Source organism: Agelaius tricolor, unplaced genomic scaffold (genome assembly GCF_023055355.1).
Source record: "Agelaius tricolor isolate 1412-34295 unplaced genomic scaffold, bAgeTri1.0.p SCAF_38, whole genome shotgun sequence".
Lineage (NCBI taxonomy): Eukaryota > Metazoa > Chordata > Aves > Passeriformes > Icteridae > Agelaius > Agelaius tricolor.
Genome location: NW_027269298.1, coordinates 3,298,898 through 3,324,543, shown reverse-complemented (window position 1 = coordinate 3,324,543; position 25,646 = coordinate 3,298,898). Strand labels below are relative to the sequence as shown.

At 52.7% G+C, this 25,646-nt stretch overlaps 4 protein-coding genes, 1 long non-coding RNA gene and 2 other non-coding genes across 8 annotated transcripts; 2 read left to right on the top strand and 5 right to left on the bottom strand.

Annotated features, from left to right (window-relative positions):
• The first annotated feature begins 261 nt into the window (after positions 1-261).
• Positions 262-6,805, top strand: DIPK1B (divergent protein kinase domain 1B). The gene is made up of 5 exons (XM_071454267.1): positions 262-461; positions 2,763-2,897; positions 4,097-4,204; positions 4,332-4,508; positions 5,026-6,805. Exons 1-5 carry the CDS (start codon positions 399-401, stop codon positions 5,836-5,838), a joined length of 1,296 nt encoding a protein of 431 aa, XP_071310368.1. The 5' UTR covers positions 262-398; the 3' UTR covers positions 5,839-6,805.
• Positions 6,806-8,078: 1,273 nt separating this feature from the next.
• Positions 8,079-11,125, bottom strand: LOC139603418 (uncharacterized). The gene is made up of 4 exons (XR_011683673.1): positions 10,858-11,125; positions 10,297-10,405; positions 9,630-9,670; positions 8,079-8,249 (listed from the first exon to the last, which is right to left on the bottom strand). It is a non-coding gene; the product is annotated as an uncharacterized lncRNA (long non-coding RNA).
• On the bottom strand, positions 9,468-9,601 carry LOC139603476 (small nucleolar RNA SNORA17). The gene has a single exon (XR_011683689.1). It is a non-coding gene; the product is annotated as a small nucleolar RNA SNORA17 (small nucleolar RNA).
• On the bottom strand, positions 9,920-10,053 carry LOC139603469 (small nucleolar RNA SNORA17). Its single transcript, XR_011683683.1, has one exon. It is a non-coding gene; the product is annotated as a small nucleolar RNA SNORA17 (small nucleolar RNA).
• Positions 11,126-11,562: 437 nt separating the features above from the next.
• MRPS2 (mitochondrial ribosomal protein S2) lies at positions 11,563-13,262 on the bottom strand. Of its 2 annotated transcripts, none has more exons than XM_071454268.1 (4): positions 13,103-13,262; positions 12,958-13,023; positions 12,701-12,830; positions 11,563-12,432 (listed from the first exon to the last, which is right to left on the bottom strand). In XM_071454268.1, the coding sequence occupies exons 1-4, from the start codon at positions 13,128-13,130 to the stop codon at positions 11,889-11,891; spliced, it is 768 nt and encodes a 255-aa protein (XP_071310369.1). In that variant the 5' UTR covers positions 13,131-13,262; the 3' UTR covers positions 11,563-11,888. The 2 variants fall into 2 exon arrangements, with proteins under 2 accessions (XP_071310369.1, XP_071310370.1); XM_071454269.1 differs by having other exon boundaries at positions 12,958-13,020.
• A 6-nt stretch (positions 13,263-13,268) lies between these two features.
• Positions 13,269-14,172, top strand: PIERCE1 (piercer of microtubule wall 1). Its single transcript, XM_071454270.1, has 3 exons — positions 13,269-13,401; positions 13,479-13,557; positions 13,691-14,172. Exons 1-3 carry the CDS (start codon positions 13,337-13,339, stop codon positions 13,889-13,891), a joined length of 345 nt encoding a protein of 114 aa, XP_071310371.1. The 5' UTR covers positions 13,269-13,336; the 3' UTR covers positions 13,892-14,172.
• A 152-nt stretch (positions 14,173-14,324) lies between these two features.
• PPP1R26 (protein phosphatase 1 regulatory subunit 26) lies at positions 14,325-25,202 on the bottom strand. The gene is made up of 3 exons (XM_071454265.1): positions 25,049-25,202; positions 18,634-22,635; positions 14,325-14,842 (listed from the first exon to the last, which is right to left on the bottom strand). Exons 2-3 carry the CDS (start codon positions 22,572-22,574, stop codon positions 14,800-14,802), a joined length of 3,984 nt encoding a protein of 1,327 aa, XP_071310366.1. The 5' UTR covers positions 22,575-22,635; positions 25,049-25,202; the 3' UTR covers positions 14,325-14,799.
• Between the last annotated feature and the right edge of the window lie 444 nt (positions 25,203-25,646).

Sequence of the window (25,646 nt, the reverse complement as noted above, 5' to 3'; positions counted from 1 at the left end):
GAACCCCGGAATTTGAGATGGGCATGGCGATGCGATCCTCAAGTGGGACGCGCGGGTGGATGGGGCATGACCCCCCCCGGGTGGGATGCCCAGATGCGGAGCGCTGGACTGGGCTTGCCCCTGCGGGGCCGAGCGGGGCCGTGGCGGGCAGCGGCCCCCGGCTCCCCGGGCTGCGGCGGAGCTGCGAGCGCCGCCCCCGCCTCCCGCACCGCCCCGCGCCGGGCGGAGCCGCCGAGCCCCGCGGGCCGGGCCGGGCGCTGCGGCGGAGCGAGCGGCGCGGCTGGGCCCCCCTTGGCGGGACCCCGGCCCCCCCCGGCCCCGGCGGCGGAGCGGGGGCCGCGGCCGCCCCGGCCATGCCCCCCGGAGCCTGAGGCCCGCGGCCGCGGGGCGCCCGCAGCATGCGGAGGATCCGGCGGCTGGTGCATCTGGTGCTGTTCTGCCCCTTCTCCAAGGGCCTGCAGGTACCGGCAGAGGGAGGATGCGCCGGGATGGAGGATGCGGGCGCGGGGATGCGCCGGGCCGGGGGGATGCGCTGGGATGCGGGCTCGGGGATGCCCGTCTCCGCATGCTGGCACCGGCCGTGCACAAAGGGACGCTCCGCCTCGGTTCCCCCGACGCCGGTGCAAGGAGCCGGGGGCCGGGCAGCGGCACCGCCGGGGTCTGGAGCGGCACCGGGGGTCTGGAGCAGCAGCCGGGGCCGCAGCGGTTGCATAACCCGCGCCGCGCTCCGCCGTGCCGGAGCCGGGGAGCACCGGGGCAGCCCGGGCGGCAGCCCGCAGCGCTGGGTGAAGCCGCCGATGCAGCAGGGCAGGGATGGCTCCTTCCTTCTCTTTCTTTCTTTATTTTCCCTCCTCTTCCCATCCCTGAGCCGGGCACCTCCCTCAGATCTCCAGGGATGCTGGGGCCGGGGATGTCGGGGATGCTGGAATGGGGGTTTTCTCTGCAGCCGTGGGATGGGAAAGCCTGACTGTGGCAAAGATCCTGGACCAGAGGGGTTATCCCGCAGGGGATGAGGGAGGGCATGCCCGGTGGGCAGAGGGTGCTGGCAGGAGGTGGGTGCAGAGCTGGGAGTGCTGTGAAACAGCCCCCGTGTTTCCCGGGGAGCCACAGGGATGGAGCAGGATTTTGTTGATGCTGCATCCATTTTGCCTTTGAAGTCAGCCCCAGCCCAAAGTCACTTTCATATCCTCCCGAGTCACTCTAAAACTAAACACAGCAACTCTCACAGGGTAACACCCTTCAGTGCAGGGAAGGCAATGGGGAGAGAATCCCCTGTGCCTTGAGACTGAGGCACTGGAGGAACACTCAAAATCCAAGCAAATCTCAGGGGAACCTCTCATTGAAATGCATCCCCCACTCCCACATTTCTTTCCACCCTTTAGGGGGTGATGAAGCCAGAGCTCCCCATGCCATGCTCAGGCAGCAGTCCTGACTCCCCTTTTGCCTCAGGAACATGATGGATTCTAAGTCAGAATAAGTAAAAAGTGACATTTTGGCTATTCCAGAGTTCTCCAAGACATATCTCTAGTGGGAAGTCCCTGGAAGAGCCCCTTTGCTGAGGGTAGGGAGCCTCACGCAGCCACCCTGGGCAGTTTTGGGGGGTGCCTGTGCTGGGGGGGATCTCAGGGTCTCAGTGTGTCTGACTTCAGGGCCATGAGCCGGCTCTCAGCTCACAGGAGCAGCCACCTACACTTTGTCTTTGCCAAGTCCTGGCTGTGCTTGGCTTCTCTTTAATTTAATTTCACATTAATTAGCGGTGCCATTGCTTCACAGGCAAGCTGGGCACCCTGGCCCTCTTCACACTTTAGGGTTTCCAATTAGTGGGAGAAATGTCATGATCTTGAGGCAGACCTGCCTGCTCTCACCCTCACTGCCCATTCCTGCAGCTCCCAGAGCCCTGACAACCCCTGGAAAGGGGCTGAGGAGGAGCATTTTGGAGGTGGGGAGTGGTTTTGGGCTACAAGACCCAAGCGAGGATCCCTGGCAGGTTTTGAAGGTGCTGCACCCACTCAGATCCAGCCCTATCCCAGCAGCAGGTTGTGAGGAGGGAGAAGGGCTTGGAGGTGGTCAAAGGCTGAGGGTTCTGTAGAATTACCTCCAGAAAAGGGATGGAAGGTTTTGTTTAGTGCAAGGATTCATTCCCTGCCCTTTGGAACTGCCGGGATCTGTTCTGTTACACGAGCCAGGTGAGCAGCCTCTCTTGCAAGAGGCCAGATGGCAGCAGTGCTGCTGTGCCAGGGTCAGGGGGGAGGAAACAAAGCCAAAAAACCAAATTCCTACTGAGAGCCTCTGAGTTGTTTGCACAGAGCATCACCTGTGAGCTCCCAGGTTTGTTACTCACCCACCCCCACACGGGAACTGCTGTTGGGAGCTTCCCCTGCCTGTGGGGCTGTGTAAAGGGGGGGTTCTGCTGAGAGGGGTCCCCCCCAAACAGGAGCAGAGCTCCTGCACCCCCACTGGGATACCCCAGGCTTGCACAGGGCAGGAGAGCGGGAGGATGTGGCCACAGCTCCCAGGGATGCACAGCACCCAGCTCCTTGCAGCCCAGCCTGCTAATCCCCCTGCTTTTAGGGAATTTTAAGTGACCTACTTGCAGCAGGAGTTGCATAAGAGACTGATGAATATATATAAAAAAGGCTGAAGGTTTCCCCAGCGCTCAGGTCGGTTTGTGTGGCAGAAGCCGTCCTTGGCCAGCTGCCGCTGCCCTGGGCAAAGCCCTGCCCTTCCAAAAGGGTTTCAACAGCATTTCCTTTGCCTTGCAGGGCCGCCTCCCGGGCATCAAGGTGAAGTACCTGCTGGTGGTGTGGCTGGGCATCTTCGTGGGCAGCTGGGTGGCCTACATGCACTACTCGTCCTACTCGGAGCTGTGCCGCGGCCACGTCTGCCGGATGATCATCGTGAGTGGCAGCACAGCCCCGTGGCTCCTGTCCTGTCTGGGAGCCCCAAAGCTGGGAGGAGGAGCCCTGCTGGCAGCTGCTGCCCTGGTGCTGTCCCCAGCATGGCACAGAGCTCAGGGCAGGGGGGTGACCTTACCCTGCCAGGGTGATGGTGGAACAATTCCGTGAGATGTCAGAGGGAAGCAGCCAGGGCAGATGTGAGCAGATCCATGTCTGTGCAGATGAAGCTGGAATGTCAGGGCAGGGAGCAGGATCTGTGGGCAGGGACAGCATCACAGCAGTGCCCTCTGGGCTCTGCAGAGCAGGAGGAACAAGGGAGCATTCTCTCCATGGTACCTGTCTGTGGCTGTTGAGGAGCCCTAAGGAAAGCAGCAGAGCTCTGTGTGGCTGCCTGGCTCTGTGTGTTTTGCCCTGTTTGGGGTTTGCAGTGTGGTGCATGTTCTGTGTTCCCCATGGGATGTCCCCAGGAGTGCTGTGTGTGCCCCTGGCATGGGAGTGGGTCTCAGTCCAGCCCAGGCGAGGAGGGGGAGCTGGGCTGTGTCAGAACAAGCCTTGTTGATCAATCCCTCAGCAGAGAAGGGAGGCAGGAATTGCCATAACAACAGCGACAATCGTTTAATTTGATTTTCTGCCTGACTCCGACCGCGGGGTCTTGGGTGCTAATTCCTGCTTGGAACTGGGGCTTCCAGGCACCGTGTCTGGCCATGTCCTCTGTGAGCAGGTCCAAGGGTTAATTCCCATCCACAGCAGAAAAAAAAAGGGAAAAGATGCAGTGAATGTCGGCAGCTCCAGCTTCCAGCCCTGAGGCTGCTGTGTCCTCGCTGAGGAGCTGCAGAGCTGCAGCCTCTCCTGCCCAGGGATGTCTCCAGCTCCAGCCTGGCCATGGATCAGAGCCACTGTCTGTCCCTGTCCCTATGCCTGCCACCTCCTAGACTGGGGCCAGCCTGCTCCACAGCAGGGACTGCTGCTCTGCTGAGCAGCCTGAGCCTGTGCTTCCTCACCCAACTCCACACTGCCCTCTCCTCCAGCCCAGGAAGTTCTCCCAAACCCCTGGATTTGCAGCAGCAGCATCCAGGAACAAATCCCTGAGATCCCTCCAGCAGCACAGGGGTCCCTGCCAGCCCAAGGCACTGAGCCATCCCTAAGGGCCAGTAGAAATCTGTCCCTGCTGAGCTCCTCTCTCTCCTTGCCCTCTCCAGTGTGACCAGTACAAGAAAGGGATCATTTCTGGCTCCACGTGCAAGGACCTGTGTGAGGAGCGTGGCCTCCTGTTCCAGCACTGCCTCTCCTCCTCCCCCAGCCAGCAGGTAGGCCTGTGCCCCCCACCCATGCCAGGGCCGGGCACCAGCCCCAAACCCTGCACATCTCCCCCTGCGTCCATCCCAAACCAGAACCCAGATCCCTCCACCTGCTGTGCCCCTCCCTGTGCTCCAGGTTTACAGAGGGCTCTGGAGGGACAGGGAGGTGATCATCAAATGTGGCATTGGGGAGGCCCTGAGGGCCGAGAGCCGCCCGGACTCTGTGCCCAGGAGGGACCTGGTGCTCTTCGACAAACCCACCCGGGGAACCTCCATGGACGAGTTCAAGGAAATGCTCCTCAACTTCCTGAAGGTCAGTGCAGGGCCCTGTGGGATCCCACAGCCCTGGCATGGCTCCTGAGAGTCAGAAACACCAATGGTGTTTTTCCTTCCCTTTGAACGAGAGCTCCTCCTGCCTGTGCCCCCCACCCACGGCTGGTGCCAGTGCCAGGCACTGATTAGTGGAGGAAATGAGTTCTTACCTGTGAGATTTCAGTAGCAGCATCCCTGAGGTGGCTGTGCCACGGCTGTGGGTGGCATCTGTGCTGGGCAGAGCTGAATTGGTGGCCCTGGTAGTTACCCCTGTTGGGGCTTCTGCAGCAGTGGTGGGGTAGCAGCTCTGGCAGGAGGCTCTAGAGCAGCCCTGAGGCTGGGGAAATTCTGCTGGAGCTGGATCTGCCCACACATGGTGTGGCACTGGATTTTCTGGAGCGTCACCATTTCTTCCCCTCCCCAGCTCATTTCTTTGCTCCCCCAGTCCTGTTTTGTGATGTGACACTCAAACATGGAGAACTGTGAGTGTCTGATGCCACTTCTTGTGCTGTTTGCAGTCCAAGCTGGGGGATCAGCCATCTCTTCCTGCCTTGGTGAGCCGGATCATCACCATGGCAGACGTGAACCGTGACGGGAAGGTGTCCCTGGCAGAGGCCAAATCCATCTGGGCGCTGCTTCAGCTCAACGAGTTCCTCCTCATGTTCTCCTTGCACGAGAAGGAGCACACGGCCAAGCTGCTGGGGCACTGCGGGGACCTTTATGTCACCGAGAAGATCCCCCACACCTCCCTCTACGGGGTGGACGTCCCCCCTTTCCTGCAGTCCCTGCTGCCTTCCCTCGCCCACCAGCTCATCCACCAGTGGTTTGCGCCGGCCTGGCCCCGGCGCGCCAAGATCGCCATCGGCCTCCTGGAGTTTGTGGAGGAAATCTTCCATGGGACCTACGGGAGCTTCTACATCTGTGAGAGCAGCCTCAGGAACGTGGGCTACAACGACAAGTTCGACTTCAAAATGGTCAACCTGCGCAAGGTGGCCACGGAGATGACAATCAGAGGCTTCCTCAAGGGCCGGCACTGTGAGCAGAACGGGGACTGCACCTACGGGCGGGACTGCACGGCCACGTGTGACAAGCTCCTGAAGCAGTGCAAGAGCGACGTGGTGCAGCCCAACCTGGCCAAGGTGTGCGGGCTGCTGCAGGACTATCTGCTCTATGGAGCTCCCCTGGAGCTGAAGGAAGAGCTGCAGAAACAGCTCCGAACTTGCATGACCCTCAGTGGCCTGGCCAGCCAGATGGAAGTGCACCATTCCCTCGTGCTCAACAACCTCAAGACCTTGCTCTGGAAGAAGATTTCCAACACCAAATATTCCTAACGGGGGAAGCACGGCCCTGAAATTTCCATCCGTGAGCTTGGAGCGAGGTCCAAGGGCTGAAGGCCTGTTTCTCCATTCTCTCCCCCCCAGGAAAAACACACCCTGCACAGGGAGTTCAGCAGAGCTGCAGCCCCTTCTCCTTCATGGAAAACCAACATCATGACTTGCACCACCCAGCAGCATCAGGGATGGGTTGGCAGGAGCGGAGCTGGGACACGGAGCTGGGCTGAGCAGGTTTGGGGGAGGAAGGAGACACAGAAAGGGATGAGGAAGCAGAGCCCAGCTGGATGCATCAAACTGTTCCTTGATGAGCAGGAAAGCAGAGCAAAGCGATGGGAATGAATCATTCATGCTGTACTTGTCACATCTCCTTTTGAGGAACGGCTCTGATGTAAATAAACAGCTTTTACGTGAATCACACCCGTCCATCAATAGCCAAACAGCAGCCTGTTAAGTACCAGCTTGTTTGTGATCTAAAAAGGAGGAAAAGGTAGATTTCCCCTTTCAAAAGTCTCTCCTTAAGTGTCTGAGTCATCTGCCATCAGCTCCAGCTGTCACACAGGAAGCAGATCAGCTGTCTGTTGCACCGTGGAGAATCGTGGCAGTTCTTTGGTTCCGTTTTTAAGTGCCTGACCCTGACAGTGATGCCGTGGCTTGTGAGAGGCTCCCCCCAGCTGCTCCTGCCCCCAGTCTGGAATTGGCAGCACAAGCCATTCCCTCACGTGTCCGCTCTGGAAGCGGCCGAGGCCAAGGATGGCTTAAAGGCAAAGGGCTAAACACGAACCGTTGTGACCCCTCCGTGTGCTCGGCTGTCACTGCCCACCACGCTCAGAGCAGGGATAAGCCAACCCCTCAGTTTAATTCTCCAAAAACTAAGCTGGGCTTGCCCTGCAGAGGTTGAAGGTTAATACCAGAATAATCCAGTGCTTCTCTCATTATTAAAATGAATTTCCAGGCAAAGCTTTTAGCAGGTCTCCAGACATTTTTTTTTTTGGCTGTGTCTGTGCTGCCAGGGCTCCAGCTATGGCTGTTTCCTTGAAATGCTCAATATAGCAATCTTAGAGCTCTGGGCAGGGAGGAAGAGCTGGATAAACTCCCCCAAGGTTGCTCTGTTCCCAGCACAGCCATATTCCTGCTGCTGGAGCATGTGCTGCTTCTCCTGCCAACAGTTCCTTAGGGAAGCGAGTGTGCAGCTGATGTGCAATCACAGAATAAAAATACACCTGACACTGCAGCACCAGGGCTGCAAATTTAGGAGCCCTTTGGGGACAAATATCAGGATTTTTCTTCTGTTGGTTCTTTAGGCTCCTCATCACCTCTCACTGGGCAGATTTTGGTGTCAGGAGTGCTGTGTCCAACAGAGCCACCAGAGCTCAGTCCCTGCTGAGGAGTGAGTGGCCTGTGGGATGTGATTTATCCATGCAGAGGGTGAGCACTCCCAAGGATTCGGTGTTTGAAGGTATGGGCAGCACCAAGGTCCTGTCTGCAGGTGCCGGGGAGGGAAGGCAGGGCTGGAATTCCCTGGAATTCAGCAATGAGGCTCCAGGCTCCTCATCCCTTGTCCTGCATCCCCATGGCAACAGCTCCCCTGACAAATCCAGCTCCTCCTGCCATTAGCAGAGGAATCCAAGCCCTTGCCAAAATCCCCTGCTCAGGGAGGCAGAAAAACCATTTTCCACCCTTCCCTCCATTGTTTACTCCCACTAAATCCCTGCTGTTCCCTTCCCTCAAAGCAGTGCTAAAGCACCTGGAGAAGTGGAGGAAAACAATTTCCCCAACATCAGAACCTCTCTAAATATTTGTGAAGAGGTGGCCCCTTTAGCTGAGGGACCAGGCCCTGTCAGTTTAATTGAAATGAAGACACTTGTGGCAGCAATTGTTCCATTTATGCACACCCCCGTGGCCCTGGACACACCCAGGAATTCTGCTCATCACTAATAAAAAGCACAAAGTGAGTGCAGTTTACAAACCACTCCCGGATACAGGAGAGAAATGAGTCAAGGCAAAGCTGTTTTATACCCAAATTCCTCCAGATTCCCCACAGGAGATGGAAAAAAAGCCAGGATACTCCAAGACTGATAATCTGATCTCACTGGATCCCCTTTGTGCCCAAGAGGATAGAGATAAAACCTAAATTGCTTTAAAACAATCCTAAATTCTCATTTCCACGAAGTCTTACATCCTAAAATGGATAAAAAAATAGCATTACTTGGGGTGCTACAAACACACAGCATAATCCATTCAGTCTTGTAGGTGGCATCTTTATTTAGGTTTTTTTATTTTATTTAAATCCTTCTTAACCATGTAGAGAAAACACAGATGATCAAGTTTTAGGAATCTCCAAGCCATCAGACGTGGATGCTGCCAACGAGTTCTCAGTTTGTCAGACATTCTGCAGCTCAAGGCATAATCTGCAAATAAAAAAATAAGGCCCAGGATGTCAGAAAAGTTGAAAAACAGGCAAGAAAAGGGAGCAATAAAGTCAATACTAATGAGCTAATTAACCCTTGCCATCCAGACTCTGGTGCCCTCACTGTCTTGGGATTGTCCCAAGAGTTTTCACATCCCAGAAGGAAATAAAGATGAAATATAAAATGAAAAGATATTTTAAGGCTCTGTTATCAGGGTTCACAAGGAAACTTTGAGCCAGGGAATGCCTTCAGTTCAGAAGGACATGGCACAAATTTAGGAGAAGTTCTTTGGCAAGACATCAGAAGGGTTTTGGAAAAATATCTGGCTGGGGGAGTTTAGGAAAGGGATGATTTAAGAGCAGGATAGCTGGAGCCTGCTCTGGGTTATTCCATCACTCCCTAAAAATCCAAGGTGAGTTTGCCAACCTTGGTGCAGAGCCAAGCTATTAATAGTGCAGGGAAAAAAAAATCTGAGCTTATTTCAGCCTTAAAAGCCATGACATAAACCAGTCCTTGATGATGAAGGGCTGTGCTATGTGCAGAGAGATTTTTAATTTCTCTAAACCACTTATATGTGAAACATTCACGTTTTCCACAGCTGAGAGCCACTTTTTCCTTCAGTAAAGCAATATCCATGGCCCAGGAATGCTGCCTGGGGAAGGGCAGTTCCAGAAAATGCCATCAGAAAAATGTTCATGGTTCTGCTGTGCCTCACACAGGGAGCTCTAAAGAGACACTCATTAGCACTCAGTGCCCACACAGCACCCCTGGAGTGAGGAAAGCCTGATGAAAAACCCCAAACACAGACTGCAGGGTTAAAGAAGTAAAGGAATTTAAATAAAAGAGCCACATCCTCAAGCATAACCACATCCCCACAACCTCATTAACATTCTTTTCCAAAGCCAGTGACTTTTGCCTATTAAAGGTCTCACTTTGCCCCACTGAGGCCCCTCTGGCCCTGTAATGGCCATTTAATGAGGTTTCCCATTTAGCAGTGCCAGAGTCACTCACTGCAGAGCTCAGGGTCACAGGCTCTGCCTGCCCAGAGCTGCTCTTGGTGTCCCTCAAGCACCATTTGGATACAGGGACACCTGTGCACAGGGTTTGGAGCAAGCTGGCACAGCAAAGGGTGTCCCTGATGAAGAGAAGGACTGAAGGACAGTGTCCATCCTCCACCATTCCCCATTAAAGGCAAGAGAGAGCAGGACAGGAACAGGAAATGTCAGGTTGTTGAGCAATCCTGAGAGCTCACAGGGCTCAGAGCACCAGGGAAGACCTCGCCTGTCGCTGTCTGCCACCGAATGACACAGACGTGGCACTGCAGCCACGCCTGCAACACGAGCTGGGGCAGGGCCGGCACCTCCCAGCTCTGCAGCTCACCTGGGCTGGGCTCCTCGGGGCTGCCTCGGCTCAGGGCTGCTCTGGAAAAGAGGGAAACACATGGACAGCCTTTAGACACAGCCCAAAGCCGGGTTACACACCTGCTGGTTCACTGGCAGCAGGGATTTAAAATCACTTCCACTCATTCTTCTGTAACACAAGTGGCACCCACAGGATCACAAACCCACGTGCAGCCTGTGCTGCACAGAACAGAACCTCCCCTTATGCAGATGCCACATCCCCATCAGTTCTGAGCTGGTTTTCCCTGTCTCCTTTCAGGCTGATAAAAGGATGTCAGGCTATCAATCACTCTGAGTGCTCACGGGGTGCAGAACACACGAGCGTAGAACATAGCCTGGGTCTCTCTTGCCACTCTTTGACACAAAGATGCCACAGCAGCCATCTCTGCAACGCCAGTGGCAGCCTGGGGGGAGCAAATAACCCAAAACCACTGGAAAAATGTAATTATGGGTGGGTGCCCATCCCTGCAAGTGTTCAAGGTCTGGCTGGATGCAGCTCTGAGCAGCCTGGGAGAGTGGAAGGACTTCCTTTCAATCCAAACCATTCCATGATTCTGTTATATTTAAAAGATTTTATCACTATTTAAAAGCAGTGCTACAAAGGTATTTGCTGCATGTGCAGATACCACGTTTAACACTCCACTTACAGTTAGCAAAGTCGCTGAAGCTTCTTGGGTAGCCTTTTTCTGAAGGATCACCCTTCATTTCTGAAGTCACACCATCCTGGTCACTTCATTTCTTTTGTCCACTGCCAGGCTGAAGAAAGAAAAACAAAGGAGAAATGCTGTTAATAATTGCCTAACAGCCTTTTTTGGTGAAGCACACCATTTAACTGGAAACCAGAGAATTACAATGCTTAAAAGAAACATATCTACTGAAGATTCATGCAAGCTACTGAAATAATTGAAAACCTGAAAGCCTTAAATTTTCTTCATTTTTTTCAGTAGAGTATATTAAAAATACACATCTGTGTATGCTTTATATTATAAATATATATACCTCAAAATATATCCGGTTCACAATATATGGACATATTATTGATATCACATTAATATATTAATAATACAGATATTTTGCTTCCAGCGTACTCCACGATGTGCGCGATCTTCAGCGCACGTGGCAGCCCCGGGAGCCCCCCGAGCCCCGGGGCCGCTCGGGGCCGGGCCGGGCCGCGGGGCTGAGGGGAAAGGGCCGTTCCCCAGCCTCACCTCGCCCGGCTGCTCCCGCCGCAGCCGCTCAGCGCCGGGGCCGGCGGGAAGCAGCACCGGCCCTGAGGAAGCCTCGCCAGAACATGGCGGGGGAAGGCGCAGCTGTGGAGTCGCCTCCACCAGCACCGGTTTCCTGCGCATGAGGGACGCAGGGCTTCCCGCTGGCCGCGCCGGGAGAGGCCGATCCCGATCCCGGCCGCTCTGAGGCACCGCAGCAGCTCCACTCCCGCCGCCCCGCGCCCGCCGAAAGGGAAGTGGGCGCCTCACTTCACCCTTATATAGTGCGGGAGCGGCCGCGCGTGCGCACTCGCTGTGCCCCCTGCGAGCGCCCCCTGCCGGGCGGGAGGACCCAGAGCCGGGGGAGGGCAGGGCCAGGACCGTGGCCGGGGACACGGGAGGGGACACGGGACGCCGGATCCACGCCCGGGAGTGCTCCAGGGCCTCCCACGGAGACACGAGGCTACTAAAAGATGGATATCCAGCTTTTCTCAGCTGCTCCTGGAGTCCCCCACCTCCCGTGGTGGCAAAGGTTGGGCTCCCAGCGTGTCCTGGGACAAAGTGGGGACCTTCCGACCCCCACTGGGGATCCTTGCACCCTGCACAAGCCACCCTGAAATATCCCCAGCTTGGGTGCATCCTTTCCGTCCCACTGCCTTGACCAGGCTCCCCATCCCATTCCACTAGGGAAAACTCCAAAAAAGGATTACAGGGATAAATCCCTTTATTTGCTAAGAACAGACACAAGATACAAGTGGTTTCAGGTGAAATCATGAGCTCAGGAAAGCCGCAGAACAGCTGCACCTCCCTGCAACAGTGACAAACTCAAGGACAGGAGCCTGGCTCCATTTTCCCTTGCATCGCTCTGGACAATTTTTTGGCGCTGGAGACCCTCCACGGCTGTGACTGCTGTGGGATCACCGTGCACAGGGCTGGGGGTCCCTTCCCTGCCAGCCAGCTGTGCCAACAGCGGTGCTGGACGCAGAGCCAGCCCCGTGGAGCGGAGCAGAGGCACTGAGCCCATCCCCGGGGCTCTACTTGCCCTGGGCTTTCCTCTGCAGCTCCTCGATGGCCTCGCTCTGCCGCCTCTTGTCCTTGGCACGGATGATGGTCATCCTGAAGAGCCTGCAGTAGAGCTCCACGGCCGCGGGGCTGTCGTCATTCCCGGGAATGGGGTAGGTGATCAAACACGGGTTGCAGTTCGTGTCCACCACCCCGACCGTGGGGATGTTCATCTTGGCCGCATCGCGGATGGCCACGTGCGGCTCGAAGACGTTGTTGAGGGTGCTGAGGAAGATGAGGAGGTCGGGCAGGCGCACGCCGGGGCCAAACTGGATGTGGGCGTTGGTGAGGAGCCCGCCCTGCCAGTAGCGGGTGTGCGCGTACTCCCCGCACGCCCGCGCCGTGCTCTCGACCAGGTGGCAGAACTGGCGCCGGCGGCTGACGAAGAGGATGATGCCCCCTCGGTAGGCCACGTGGGCCGTGAAGTTGAGGGCCAGCTGCAGGTGCTGCATGGTCTGATCCAGGTCGATGATGTCATGATCCAGGCGGCAGCCGAAGATGTAGGGCTCCATGAACCTGCGGGGGCGGCGGGAGGGACATGGGGATGGGGTGTGCAGGCATGGAGCGTTCCTGCCATGCTCCTGCTCCTGGCTGACAGCACAGGTGTGCTCTGCAGAGAGCCCTGTGTCTGTCCCAGTGTCACACCCTCCCAGTGCCCACACTGGGGGGATCCCTGTACCCTGCCCTGTGTGGGCAGCTCCAGGCTCAGACCAATCCAGCAGATGTGGTCTGGGGAAGCATTCCTGATGTCAACAAGCACTGCATCACGAAAAGCATCACTCACCTGTGCCGACATCCCTTTTTGTGGCCCAGGTGCACCCGAGCATCAAAGAGATCTTTCAGGGTGAAGAGCTCCTTCACGCTGAAGAAGTCGGGGTGGCTGAGAGGCTCTGTCAGCAGCTTGTCATCGTCAGCTGAGAGAGGGGAAACAAATACTCACTGTGTTTGGGGGGACGAGCCGGCACTGCAGAGAGGATGCACCGTGCCCGGTTCGTATCGCCGCACGGGGCTGGGGTGCCAGGGGTGCCCGGCAGCACTCACCGCGGGGCTGGCTGCCTGCCGGGGCCGGGACCGGGGCCGGGACGGTGCTGTAGAGCCGCGGGGCTGCTGCGGGACAGAAACACGCGGGTCACACGGGGATGGCCGGGGCGCTCCGGGCCGGACCGGGCCGGGCCCCGCCGCTCACCTGCCCGCAGGAGCCGCGGCAGCGCCATGCTCCGAGCCCGCCGCAGGGAACGGACGAGCAGGAGCAGGAGGAGGAGGAGAGGGGGAAGGTCAGCGGCGCTTTCCGCTTCCTGCGGGGCGGGGCGGGCGCAGCTCGGGGCGGTTGCGGTCGCTGCCCGCCCTCCGCCTCTGGTCGCCGGGTAACGGCGGCTGTCTGTCCCCGCGGCCCGGCCCGGCCCGGCCCGGCGGCTCCGCCATGGCCGAGCCCAGTCCGGGCGTGCCCCGGCGCTTCGAGGAGCTCACCTTCTACCGCGGCTACGGGTGAGCGCCGGCGCGGAGCTCCCCGGTGCCCCGGCTCCGGGCGGGCTCCCCGCGCTAGCTGTGCTCTCCCCCCGCAGGCAGCCGCCGCCTCACCCCCGCTTCCGCACCGCCAACCAGACCTACGGCAGCAGGGCCCCCACGGTGCACGAGCTGCCGGTACGAGCACCCCGGTGGAGACACGGCCCAAAGCCGCGTCCAGCCCTGTGCCCGGCCGGGCTTTGCAGGTGCTGTCCATGTTTAAAACACCCCTGTCCCCCTCCCCTCCCCGTCCCCTCTGTCGCCCCCGCAGAGCTCCTTCCACATCCTCCCGCACAAGTTTTCGGATCACCTGGGCAGGATTGGCATGTGCAGGAACGAGAGCCTGAACACGGCCCTGGAGAAGAGCCACTGCACCGGCCCCGACACCTTCATCACCGCCTACGAGCACCTGGACTTCCACCCCAGCTACAACCCCAGCGGGCCCTCGCACTGCCGGGACCAGCCGCTCTAGGCAGCTTTTGTCTGCCTTAAAACGCCCACGGCCAGCCTTGATCCCAAACGGACCCACTAGATTGCAGAGGGAATGTTATTAGGAGTAATATAGTGAAGATTTAATGTGGTTAAGTGTCAGTTAGGTAGCTCATGTGAAGCGTTTTATCTAATTTATCAGCAGCATATAAATACTAGGATAATATAAATTCTGGTTTTATCCCCTTATCCCCTTCTCTGTCACTAATGATTCTTTACACTCTTGCCTTATTTACTACATATCATTAAAAATTAAGAGCTAAACTGCTTCTCTACTATTTAATGAATAATCAATCTCTAAGTTTTCCAGAGTTATTAATTAACTCATTGGATTTCTTGTAGAAAGTTCACGTTTCTTCTTTCTCCAAAGTACAAAGTTTTAAGAAATTATTCAAATAATGACAAGGAATCAAAAAGAAGATTTTTTAAGTTTTATTGGAATAACTGTAGGTACAGGCAAAGAAACTGCATCAGTTGGACAGTGAGTGCACTGAAAGAACACCTGAACATTGTTGGCTTAAAAATGAGTTTTTAAGAGAAACTACTCTGCCTGTTTATGGATGAAAACCAGTCCCACCTTACAGGTGAAACAGAACATTAAAAATGAGCATAATATTATTCAAACTGTTTGCTAAAAATATAAATAATGAGTGGAACATTATGTCCAAACTACTGCAATTGATACTCCTCACATGTCAGAAACATTCCCTGTTTGTGACATGAGCTAAGAGCTGGGTAGATCCCCCAGCTGCAAACACACCAAAAATAATAAATTGGAACAGGTAAATAAACTGAGCAGAAATGGACCTGAAAAGTTAACATTTCAAAGATTTAACATCTGAAAATAAATAAGCAACCCTCTTCCATTTGCTGTGATCCTCGTATCAGACTCTAGACAATACCTGGAGCTTCTTTAGAACTTCCCTTTCTTCTCCTGAAATGAGAAAATAACAAAGTGCTGCATCAATAGAAATAGTTGTGACAATGTTACATGTATTTTTATCCACAGATTTTTCTGCAGGTGGCATAATTTAGGGATAAGGCTGCCTCTCAAAAATATTAACAGAGTGGATTCTGTCACATATTTTCCCACTCCATCTGAAAACACCCACCTCTTCTTTCTTGCCTCAATTTCTTCCCTTTTAATTTTATTCTTGAAACCAGTTCCTTTGAAGAGTTTGGCATGCAGTGTATCTAAGTGTTCAGAGGTCAGACCAAATGCACTTTTTAAAAAAGAAATACCTGTACAAATTCAAAATATCCTCCTAAAAATGACTCCTTTTACCACACAGGGATCTACCTGAAACAATCTCTTTCTACTCTGTCTTTTGAAAGGAAGATTTTCATGTTTTCAGATAAAATTATGTGAGGCTGAACTATCACCAACTGAAGGAGATGAAAAATTGAAAAGCTTCTACATTAATAAAAGAAATGGGGGCAGGGATGTTCCTGCCTTGTATAAAGAGCAGCTACATGTCAAAACACGTGTTCCTAAAACAGCAGCAAAGAACTGGGAATAAAAAAATAAAGGGAGTCCTTGCTGTCCCTTGAGGATCCTTAAAGATTGTTCCCAAAGCACCCAAAATCAGTCACTGGGGTAAAAAATGAAGCAATAAACCTCTTTTCAGATTCACCTGACATCTGTGGTACTGCAGCCAGGATCTGTAACTCACCAGAGCCATAATAAAAAACACCAAGTGGTTTAAGCACTTAATATCTAAATTAAGAAGTTTGGTGCTCTGACTGGAAAGAAAAATTAGCATTGTGCATTTTTAAAAAATATGAACGAGCACTCATTAAAAAAAAGGTGACTTAGTAAGCTTTAGAAGAGCTGGGTTTATGGCTCCATGTATCTGCTGCAATAATTTTAATTAATTGGTGTCTCAGGAGGGTGGGAGTAATGGGTAAAGGAGTTTTCTGAGCTGCCACTGGAGTGACAGGGCTGTGCAGTCTGTGCCCACTCTGTGCCCTCCCTGGGGCTCTCATGGGCACTATAAACAGGAAAGAAAATCTGCTTTTGGAACTGCTTTTATGAAGATTCAACCTTGAGAGATTCGTGCTGCAGTCCCAACCTTGGTACCACGTGTGGGGATTTATTGCCACTCAAGATAATCTTTTTTATTGCTCAGCCTTTAGTGATGGGTAAGAGGGATTTCTTATTGCTGCAAACCACCAGACTTCTCTTTTCTGAACAAGTGGTGAGAACTGGGCCAGGATGAGGACACTGCCACTGGAGCCTGGCTGTTCAATTCCAGAGATGCTCCTTGAAACACATTTAATTACACGAGCAAAGATTCCACTTCTTGACCACAAACAGCAGGAAAGAAAACTCTTGAGGTTCTGCCACCACCATTCTCACCTCCCAAAAGCCACCCCTTTGTATTTTATAAATTTTCCTCCTTCTTTTTTTGTTACAAAGAATTCATGACATCCTCAGTGAGGAGGGAAGAAGAGGGAACACAGGAATTATTACTCACTCAAGATGATGACACAAAGCATAGGAACACTCCAGTTGCACGGTCCATGGGCAGAACCCCATTTATTAAACATTAGAAACTCAGCAATGTACACCAGTTCCTATATACAAATCAAGTTCATCAATTAAAATAAAAAAAAGTGCTGTTTGAAATCAGGTTTTATTTAAAGCACAAGGGTAACTGGAATTGCATTTTAACTGGGAGTGGATCAGGTCACGAGTGGCACTGAGGACACAGACACAGCAACAGGGGCACGAGACACCTTTGAAGTATTAATGTGGATTTACTGAAAACTTTTGAGAAGAAACATTCAGCTTTTTATACAAACAGTACAGAGTGCTTCCAACATCTCTAGGAAAATTAAGTATACAGTTTAATCCTTTTAAAGCAAGGTACTTGGAAAACTTCTAGTTTAAAATACCAGCCTATTGACCTATTCCAAACAAAAGGCTCAAATCCTGCAACGGAATCAAGGCAGAGCAAAAGAGAAACGTGTGAAGAGGGAGTGCAGGCACTGAGCTAAGGAAAAACCACTTTTCCAAGGTATCCTACCACAAAATGGAGATGAGTTAACACACTGACCTTTAAACAACCTGGCCAACCAAGCCCAGGGCTACAGAAAGGTGACTGGACAGTCAGAAATGCCAAGTGAGCACTAGGAACATGTTTCAAACATAGCTGCACGACAGCATGAACACACCAAGGATGTTTATTTCTCTACATGCCACAGTCACTACTCTATGCTACACCGTATTTTGCCCACATTCTGCATCACACCAGGGACACCACGGGATTCTGGATCCAGTCTTGGCTGCTTTTGCTCCGTTTTGCAAGTTTAAGGCCAGCCTGGAGGAAGACTCCTGAAGTGACTGAGAAACAAAGTGATGCTAAGTGGTGGTTTGGCTGAGAAGTTCTGCAGAAGAGCAGACAAAGAGAATATCAGATCAATTCACAGGGACAAGATGTGAGAACAAACTCCTCCAAGGACTTCACAACACAAAAATGAAAATGAAAGAGCCAACAGCTCCAATTTACACCTTTTGAATTTGCAGCGAAACCAGTGTGGGGGCACTTTTTTTGTGTGTGTGATGTGAATGTGCTACTTCAATCCCGTTGAAAGTCAGTACAAATAAAAAGATAGTAGTGAAAAATTGCTTTATTCTGGCTGCTGGAAACGGAGGCAGAGAAAGAGCCTGAAGAAAGAACAGTGCTGAAAATATCCGTGGCTGAAAAAATCCGTTTGTGTTGTGACTTCCTACAGCAAACCCAGCTTTGCTTTATTGCACCAAAATTGTCAGTGAAAAGTTCACAGAAATGTAACATTTTAAAAACCACTTCTGAAAAAGGAAAGTTAAGGGCACTCAGTTCCAGAAAGTTCATTCAGGAAACCAAAAGCCATCTCTGGGTAACTGCAGGGCATCAAAAGGAGAGAGTTGAGAGTAACAGGAATTGTTTGAGCCCTGCAGGCCCGACAGTACAGAAATCCAGGGAAATCCAGGGAAATCATGTTGTCTGAACAGACACACTCCTTCACTTGTCTTGGACTGCAATTGTGCTTGGAATCATCTGCTAGCAGGAGATTCTGGGTATGGAAAAGGACTTTTGAGCAGCTGCTGAGATCTCTTTGCACAGGAGGTGCAGACAGAGCCATCCACTTCATTTACCTGAATTTGCATTTGTGTCTTCCAGGCTGGATCCCCACACCCACAGCCGAGTTCTGCTCAGGGACCTCATCCCACAGTCCTCAGGGTGGGAAAACTGAGCTCCAGCAAACCCCACCCCACAGGATTGTCCTGAGGCAGCTGGGATGTGGCCAGTGTCACATCTGCATTGCTATCCAAGGCTGTGCTTTCCTAGGATCTCTGAACAGGCTCCCAAATAAATTCTGTGCGCAAACAGGTTTCCCTTTGAGAGACAATTAGAGGCCTCATAATTTAAAGTGTGATTAGCCAATATCTTATCTACAGTAACTACAGCATCCTGTAGGAATGCAAGCCCTAAAAATCATTATAAAAAATATTTCCTTAGAGCACTTTAAATAATTTACAAAATTCTACAAAAGCTACGAATGCCTATCCGTGATATCCCTGTTAAATAGAATTATTTTCACATTAGTGTGTGTATGATATACAGGCATCAGCATCTCCCACTGCCTTTCCTTTCCTCTCTCAAGCTTTATCAAGGTAATTACAATCACAGTTATTTTATAAAAAGACTGCTAGTGTAAAAAAAAAAAAAAAGTACTTACATATTTGAAACCTTTTTTTCCAAGAGGGAACCTGGGCAGTCCCCTGCAGGTAGGTCAGTAAATTTTGCACAGGTTTTGGTTAAAAATTCCTGCCCGTGGTGTACTTCACTAGCAGCTTCCCTGTTCTGCAGGACAGGTATTTTTCCTTCCATTTTGGAGCTGGATACCTGAATTTCTGCCTGCCTGTCAACTTTTTCTTCCTTAATGCACATCTGCACACTGTTATCTGCACATGCTCCTCCACTATTATGCACTGCTGCTGCTGTCACATTGAATTCATGCCTTGGGCAAGCTAAACTTGGATCTGGCCTCTTGTCCAGCAGGTTATTCCCTCCCTTAGTGTCCACCTGAGCACTCTGCTGAGCTGGCTCTCTGCTGACTTTATCTGCTTTTCCCACACTGCACTCAGGGCGTGGGGGATCTGCAGTGGAGTCAGCCCAGCTGCCTTGGTGGATATCTCCTTCCTTGATGCACATCTGGGTGTTCTCAGCTCTGGAGGCTCCTCTGCAAACCTTATCAGCTTTTCCTGCTGCCACACTCCGTTCCTGTGAGGGAAGGCTGGACTGGGACTGATCCCCTGGAGCATCAGCCTTCCTGCAACCCTCAGCTGCCTCTTGGAGACACCCAGCTCCTGCACAGGTTTTTGCTACATGGGGACTCACTCCTCCCACAAGGAGTTTCTGAGAAGAACTGGGTTCTTTTATTGCTGGTGTAATTTCCCCTTTTGGCAAAGGGTTAAGCACATCTGTGTCCTGGGAAGCTGCCTCCATTCCCAAGGCACTGCTCTGGCTGAGCAAAGACTCTGCTTTCTGCTTTTTGTTCAAAAGCATTGATTTCTTCCTGTCCCGGGCGTATTTCAGACCTGCAATAAATTTACTTGAGATTTTTAGTTGGAAGGTATTCTTCCTTTTAGATCTGGGCTTTGCATTCATGACTTTTCTCACTTTACACCCTTCATTTCTGCTGGGTTTTGGGGGCTCTGTGTTACGGACACTCCTTTTACCTGTGGCACTCCCAGGTAACTCCTCAGCAGCACCACCTCTGACCCCCCCCAGCCCTTGCTTAGCTTTAGACTGACCAGTAGTAGGAACATTCTCTGCAGAGGAAGCACATTTTCCACTGCCAGCTAACATTGCACTTTTCCCTTCTGTTCTCTGAGAGTTCTTCACCTCCTCAGTTTGCTGAGCTGCCTCAGTCTTTTTACTCTGACCCAGCACCAGGTCAATCTCATTTTCCACTGGCTGCTGCTTTGCTTTTCCTTTATTACCAGTTTGTTTGGTCGCTCTAAGTAGGTCCAGACTTGCATCACTTTTTTGCATCTCTGGATTGCTTGCAGAGTCTTTAGCCTTTTCTGCCAAAAACCTCCTGATTTCCTGCTCGATGCTGTCATCACTGTCCACTGAGCTGCTGTCACTGGCATCTGACACAGCTGGGAAAGCACATTTCCTATTTTTAGCCCCCCGCTGGTTTGAAACTGGTTTAGGTTTATTGCCTTTTTTAAGGTGTAAGTTAGACTCCAGGTTTTTCATGGTTTCTGGCTTGTCATTGGGAAGTTTGATGTTGTCTGGAGGGTTCCTGACTGCATTCTCCCTCACAGCTTTCCTAGGTTTTGAGAGGCAGCTTTTTAGCAGTGAGGGATTTTTACATTTCCACTCATTTTGTTGGAGGCTACTAAACTCATCCAGCAGCTGAGTTTCTGTCTCACTGAATCTGACTTTCTTCTTGCACTGAGCTTTCTGGTCCTTGGATTTCTTCTTTAACTTCCTTTTAGACTGTAACAGGTCCTTGATGGCACTATCCAGGTCCTCATCACTGTCCAGAGAGCTGCTCTCATCACCTGACCCCTCCCTCTCTGGGGTTTGGATGGGGTTTTTTACGGGTTTTTTTGTGCTACTCTGAACCTGCAGAAAAGGGTTTACAGAGTCCAAGGGCACACATCTGCTGCCATCAGAGCCAGACAATTTGGGAGGCATCAGCTGCTGCTGCCTCGGGTCTTTATTACTCTGAGCATCCTGGAGTTCTGTGGGGTTGCTCAGGGCACGCTCCTCTTGGAGCACTGGGAATTTGGAACAGTGACCTGGCTGGAAAAGTCCTGTCTCCAGCTGTTCAGGTAGTTTTGACCCCCCTTGTTTTGCTGTTCTGCCCTCCCTTTTAAGTCTCCTTTTCCGACTCAGGGATAATTTCAGTGTTTTGGGCAGAGCAGGCTCAAGGGTCCCAGTGAGGCTGTTTGGATCAGAAGGCAAAGGCATCTGGATGGAGCGTGACAGGCTGGGAGGTTTTGTTCCAAGGTTTTCTGACTGTGCTTTCAGAGCCAAAAAAGCCCTGATTTCTTGCTCTATGCTGTCATCACTGTCCACAAGGCTGCTGTCGCTTTCACAACGGGAGGACGAGAGAAGCTGGGGAGAAAAGAAGGAATCTGCAGTGAGGGATTTGTTGTCACTTCCCATTTGGGATGGCATGATTGTTTTGGAAATATCCAGGATAGCTTCTGCACACATGAGTTCTGCAGATGTGTCTGCTCTGCAAGAGGCCTGCAATGTGAGCTCGCAAGCAGTAATCTTGTTTTCTGGAAGTGCAAAATGTCTGGCTTTTTTCAGAGGTTTAAACAGCTTATTAAAGTCATTGCTGGTGCTTTCTAATCCTGTTGACTTGGAATTAACTTCTTTTCTCTTGTTGCTTATAGGGTTTTTATGGATTTCTGGTGAGGCACTTTTTGTGGAGCTAATTGTCAGGCTGGCAGAAATGTCTGCCATGCCCTTTGGATCAAATGGCTCCCTCTGCAAAGGGACACAGTTTGCTGCATGACCTGCCTCTTTCCTGATTTTCTCCAGCTGGTAAAGCTGGATGGCTTCTTCGATGCCATCATCGCTGCTCGAGTCAGATGTGTGCATGCTCTCCTTGATGAGTGCTTCCCCTGGCTCCCAGTAATGAGCTGCACTTCCCTCATCCTGCTCCACGAGCCAAGGCTGGCTGGCAGTGCCCATTTCTACATAAGCTTGGTTCACCTGGCTGAAATCACCGGGCTCTGCTTGGATTTTTGACTGCAAACACTTGGACTGGGTGCTGGATTTCTGCAGCTTGGGATGGTGTCTGAGGAGCAGCGCATTACAACCTTGCTTTATAGCACCACAGTTTGTTCTGTTTGTTGCTTCTTTGTCGCATTTCAGGACAGATCTCACACAGGAATCTTTTTTATCCTCCTCGGTAACACATTTACTAATTTCTTGCTGCTTCTTCTCATTCAAGAACTGCACAATTTCAGCTTGTATGCTCTGTTCAAAGGAGTCATCGCTGCTGATGCTCTGAGGGGAAGCAGGCTGGAGCCTTTTCCCAATTCCCAGGTGGTCAGACAGGTACTCTTCAGAGAGCATCTCAGCATTAAATTTCACAGGGAGGAGGTTACTAGCCACTTTGTTCTGGGAGAACTCTCTCTTAAACCTTTTGTCTCCGCTCACATTCTCAGAACGCTCTGCATTCCTTGGCAACGACTGGGCACTTTTGCTTTTTGTTTTCAAGTACTCTTGGATGGCTTCCTCTATACCTCGGTCCACAGAATCGTCGCTGTCAGAATCGAGCAGCAGAGTCCCAAACTCTACATTCCCTTCCACTTCGCTGCCATCAGAATCCTCGGGGCACCCACACTGGGTGTACTGAGGATGCTTCCGCAGCAGCGTGGTGCTGGATGTGACTCTGGCACTGGAGCCTTTTTCTCCCTTCTGTTTCTTCTGCACAACACAGCCACACTCATTGTTCATACCCAGGGCAGGCTCTTGGCTTTGCAGGTTGTTTATGATCATCTGAACTTTGGCGCTCACGGAGGTTCTGGTGACGTTGCTGTCGGATTCAGGGAAGCAAACGGGGTATCTACAATTCCTTGCTGGCCCAAAGGACTCCCATTTTGTCTGAAGAGCTACCAGAGGAGGAGCATCCATAAGGAACATTCTAGCAGACCACAGCAAAGTCCACCGTGGAACAGATTTTTAGACCGGTCTCTCCTCCATCCTAAAACAAATTAAAAAAGGAAAATATTTATTAAGCGTGTGCCTTCTAGAAATTCCATGTAATAATCCTGGTAACAAAAACCGTAAATTATTAACACTCGGAACTACTGTGCCAGATAATCACTGGAATTACTCCTCAACATCACTTGAACAGGTAAATCAGTCACTACTGCCACTGGGGATATAAGGCAGAGCACTCATCATTTGTGGTTTGTAGTATTTTCTGGCAAAATCATAACCCAGTTCAGGTAATTCACTTCTGAAACTGTTCCTGTGCTTTCCAAATAATGTGCTCCCAAATAATGATAAACTACCCAGACCCAAAAAGACCCATGATGATGGTGTTCAGTGCACTGGTGCGTGCAATCCCCTTTGCACTGAACACTTTTGCAGAAAACTGTGGCAGGAGAGAAAGAACAATTTTGAGGAATTCTTTCATAGTGGGAGTGGAGAACTCAGCAAAATACTCTGCTCGTTGTTTCCTTTGGCATAGCTGCCCTTTTTCAGGATCATGCAGCTCAGCTTTCCAGTTTTCCAACGAAAGCAGCACTGGCTGTGTCCACCTGGTGCAGGATGGGTGAATGTGGAGACACCTGGACCATCATCCGGGATGGTGGGACACAAACCAACTCCTCCTCCGAGAGCAGAGGATCACACAATATCCCCAAACAGCTTTTACTAGATCGGACTTGGCATTAGACACACACAGCTGAGGGACTTGGGGCAGCTGAGAGAGAAGGAAAGGGAACTTATTTCTTCCTGAAACATACTCTACAGCAATAACCCCAAGACATCAGTCATCCGGCCTCACTGCGGGATAAAAGCTCTTGGCAAACACAGATCTTGGGGAGTGCACAAAAGCAGGATGAAGATTAGGAACTATTCTTTGTGTTCCAGTCGAAACTGCAGACAGAACGAAGCTTCGGTTTGTGGAAGAATGGAAAAAGCCACCCACAAAATTCCAGTTAACACCCCAAAGAGTCCACCACCTCCACATGGTCCCATGAGGGTCGGAGGCTTCACCTGCAGCATCATTTTGTAAGATTGACGGTGACAGTAATTCCCAAAAACTACTGCAGTTGGGTGGCTCCACACAAACACAGTGAGTCCCAACTGCAGTGGCACTGGACTCTGCCAAGTGTACAGAGACACAATTTTCCCTCTGAAACCTCCCTGACCTTGCACTTGTCAATTATTCTCTAGTTCTGGTTTCAAATTAATCAGTGGTATTAAATATTTTAAAGGATTAATGACTCTAAACTCTTTAAAACTTGTATTTATTTACTGAGAGTAAGGTAACACACAACCAGGGAAGACAATTCTTCATCACTCTTTGCTTGGGCAAATATAAATTAAAAACATTTTTCCTTGTAATAAGCAGCTAAGGATCAAAAAGACAGAAATTAGGATACCTCATTACCTTGAAGCAACACAATTAACACACTTTAGCTCCCAGCTTCATTAAAAAATAAAACCCCAACGTTTTTCCTATTAACCTATTTCCACAATTTTCAGGGAAGGGGCAGGTGCCGTCACTATCCCACACCTGGACTGGCGGTCGTGCATGAATTAGATGGGATTGGGGTGATTTTTTTTGTCCCAGCACCCACCCAGGGCACCCATGGAGACCGTGAGGGGACACCTGGGTGCTGCCTGACGTGGGGGACATGAGGGGACACACACCCAGGGGATATTCACAGAGTGTGTGAGGGGACGTGAGGGGACACACACTGATGGTGTGAGGGGACGTGAGGGGACGCCCACCCACACAGGATCTGAGGGGAAATGAGGGGACACACACGCAGAAGGAGGGGGGTATCCTGTGTAACTGTGAGGGGAAATGAGGGGACACCCACAGGGGCTGCATGAGGGGACATGAGGGGACACTAACTCAGGGGGTACCTACAGCGGGTGTGTGAGGGGAAACCACCCCGGTGCGCACCCACAGAGGCTCACTGAGGGGACATGAAGCGACATTAACCCGGGGGGCACCCACAGTGGCTCCGTGAGGGGACATGAAGCCACACCAATCCGGGGGGCACCCACAGAGGCTACGTGAGGGGACATGAAGCGACACCAACCCGGGGGGCACCCACAGTGGCTCCGTGAGGGGACATGAAGCGACATTAACCCGGGGAGCACCCACAGAGGCTCCGTGAAGGGACACGGGGGTACCCCCAGCTCGGGGGTCGCCCCGGACAGGCTGTGACGGGCCCCCCACCCTCGGGGGCCGCCCGCAGCCGCCGCCCGCGGGACTCCCGCGGGGCGCCGCGCCCACTGCCCGCGGCCGGCCGGGCCCTGCCCGCGCCGCCATGGCTGCCCCTTCCCGCCTTCCGCCGCCCCGGACCCGGGCCCGGGCCTCCCTCGGCCGCCGGCGCGGCGGGGCCCGGCCGCGCCCCCCGCCCGCCGCTCACCTGCCGAGAGGAGGCCGACAGGGGCGACGGGGGTCGGCGGCGGCCGGGCCGGGCTGTCGGCTCCGCCGGGCTCCGCTCCGCCGCTGCCCGCCGCGCTGGTGCAGGGGCGGGCGGCGCTTCCTTCCCTGCCCCCGGGGAGCGGGAGGCATGCGCCGCAGGGCTCCGGCGGGGAGGCGGGGAGGGACCGCACCGGGCCGGGGCACAAAGGCAGTGGCGGCCGCTGGCCCCGAGAGCCGGCGCGGAGCGGAGGGAGGGAGGGAGGGCGAAGGGAGCCCGGTAACGATCGTAACGGAAGGGCCGCCGGGGGAAGGGGCACCGCGGCTTCCTGCAGCAGCCCCGAGGCCAGGGCCGGGCTCCAAACCGCGGTCCCGGCGCGGACCGGCAAAACAGCAGCGGAAGGAACGAGATTGTACTCGGGTCTTGTCTCAGGGCTATGCGCAGAGCGGGGGATGATCCATCCGCTGCCTTCGGGGTGCCACAGTGGGGGAAACTCAAAATAACGGCAGGATGCAACACTTGGCTGTCCCAGGTGCAAAGTTTGGGGTGCAGAATGAGAGCTGAGGTGCAGAGAGCCGAGGCCTCTGCTTTCAGCAGGTGA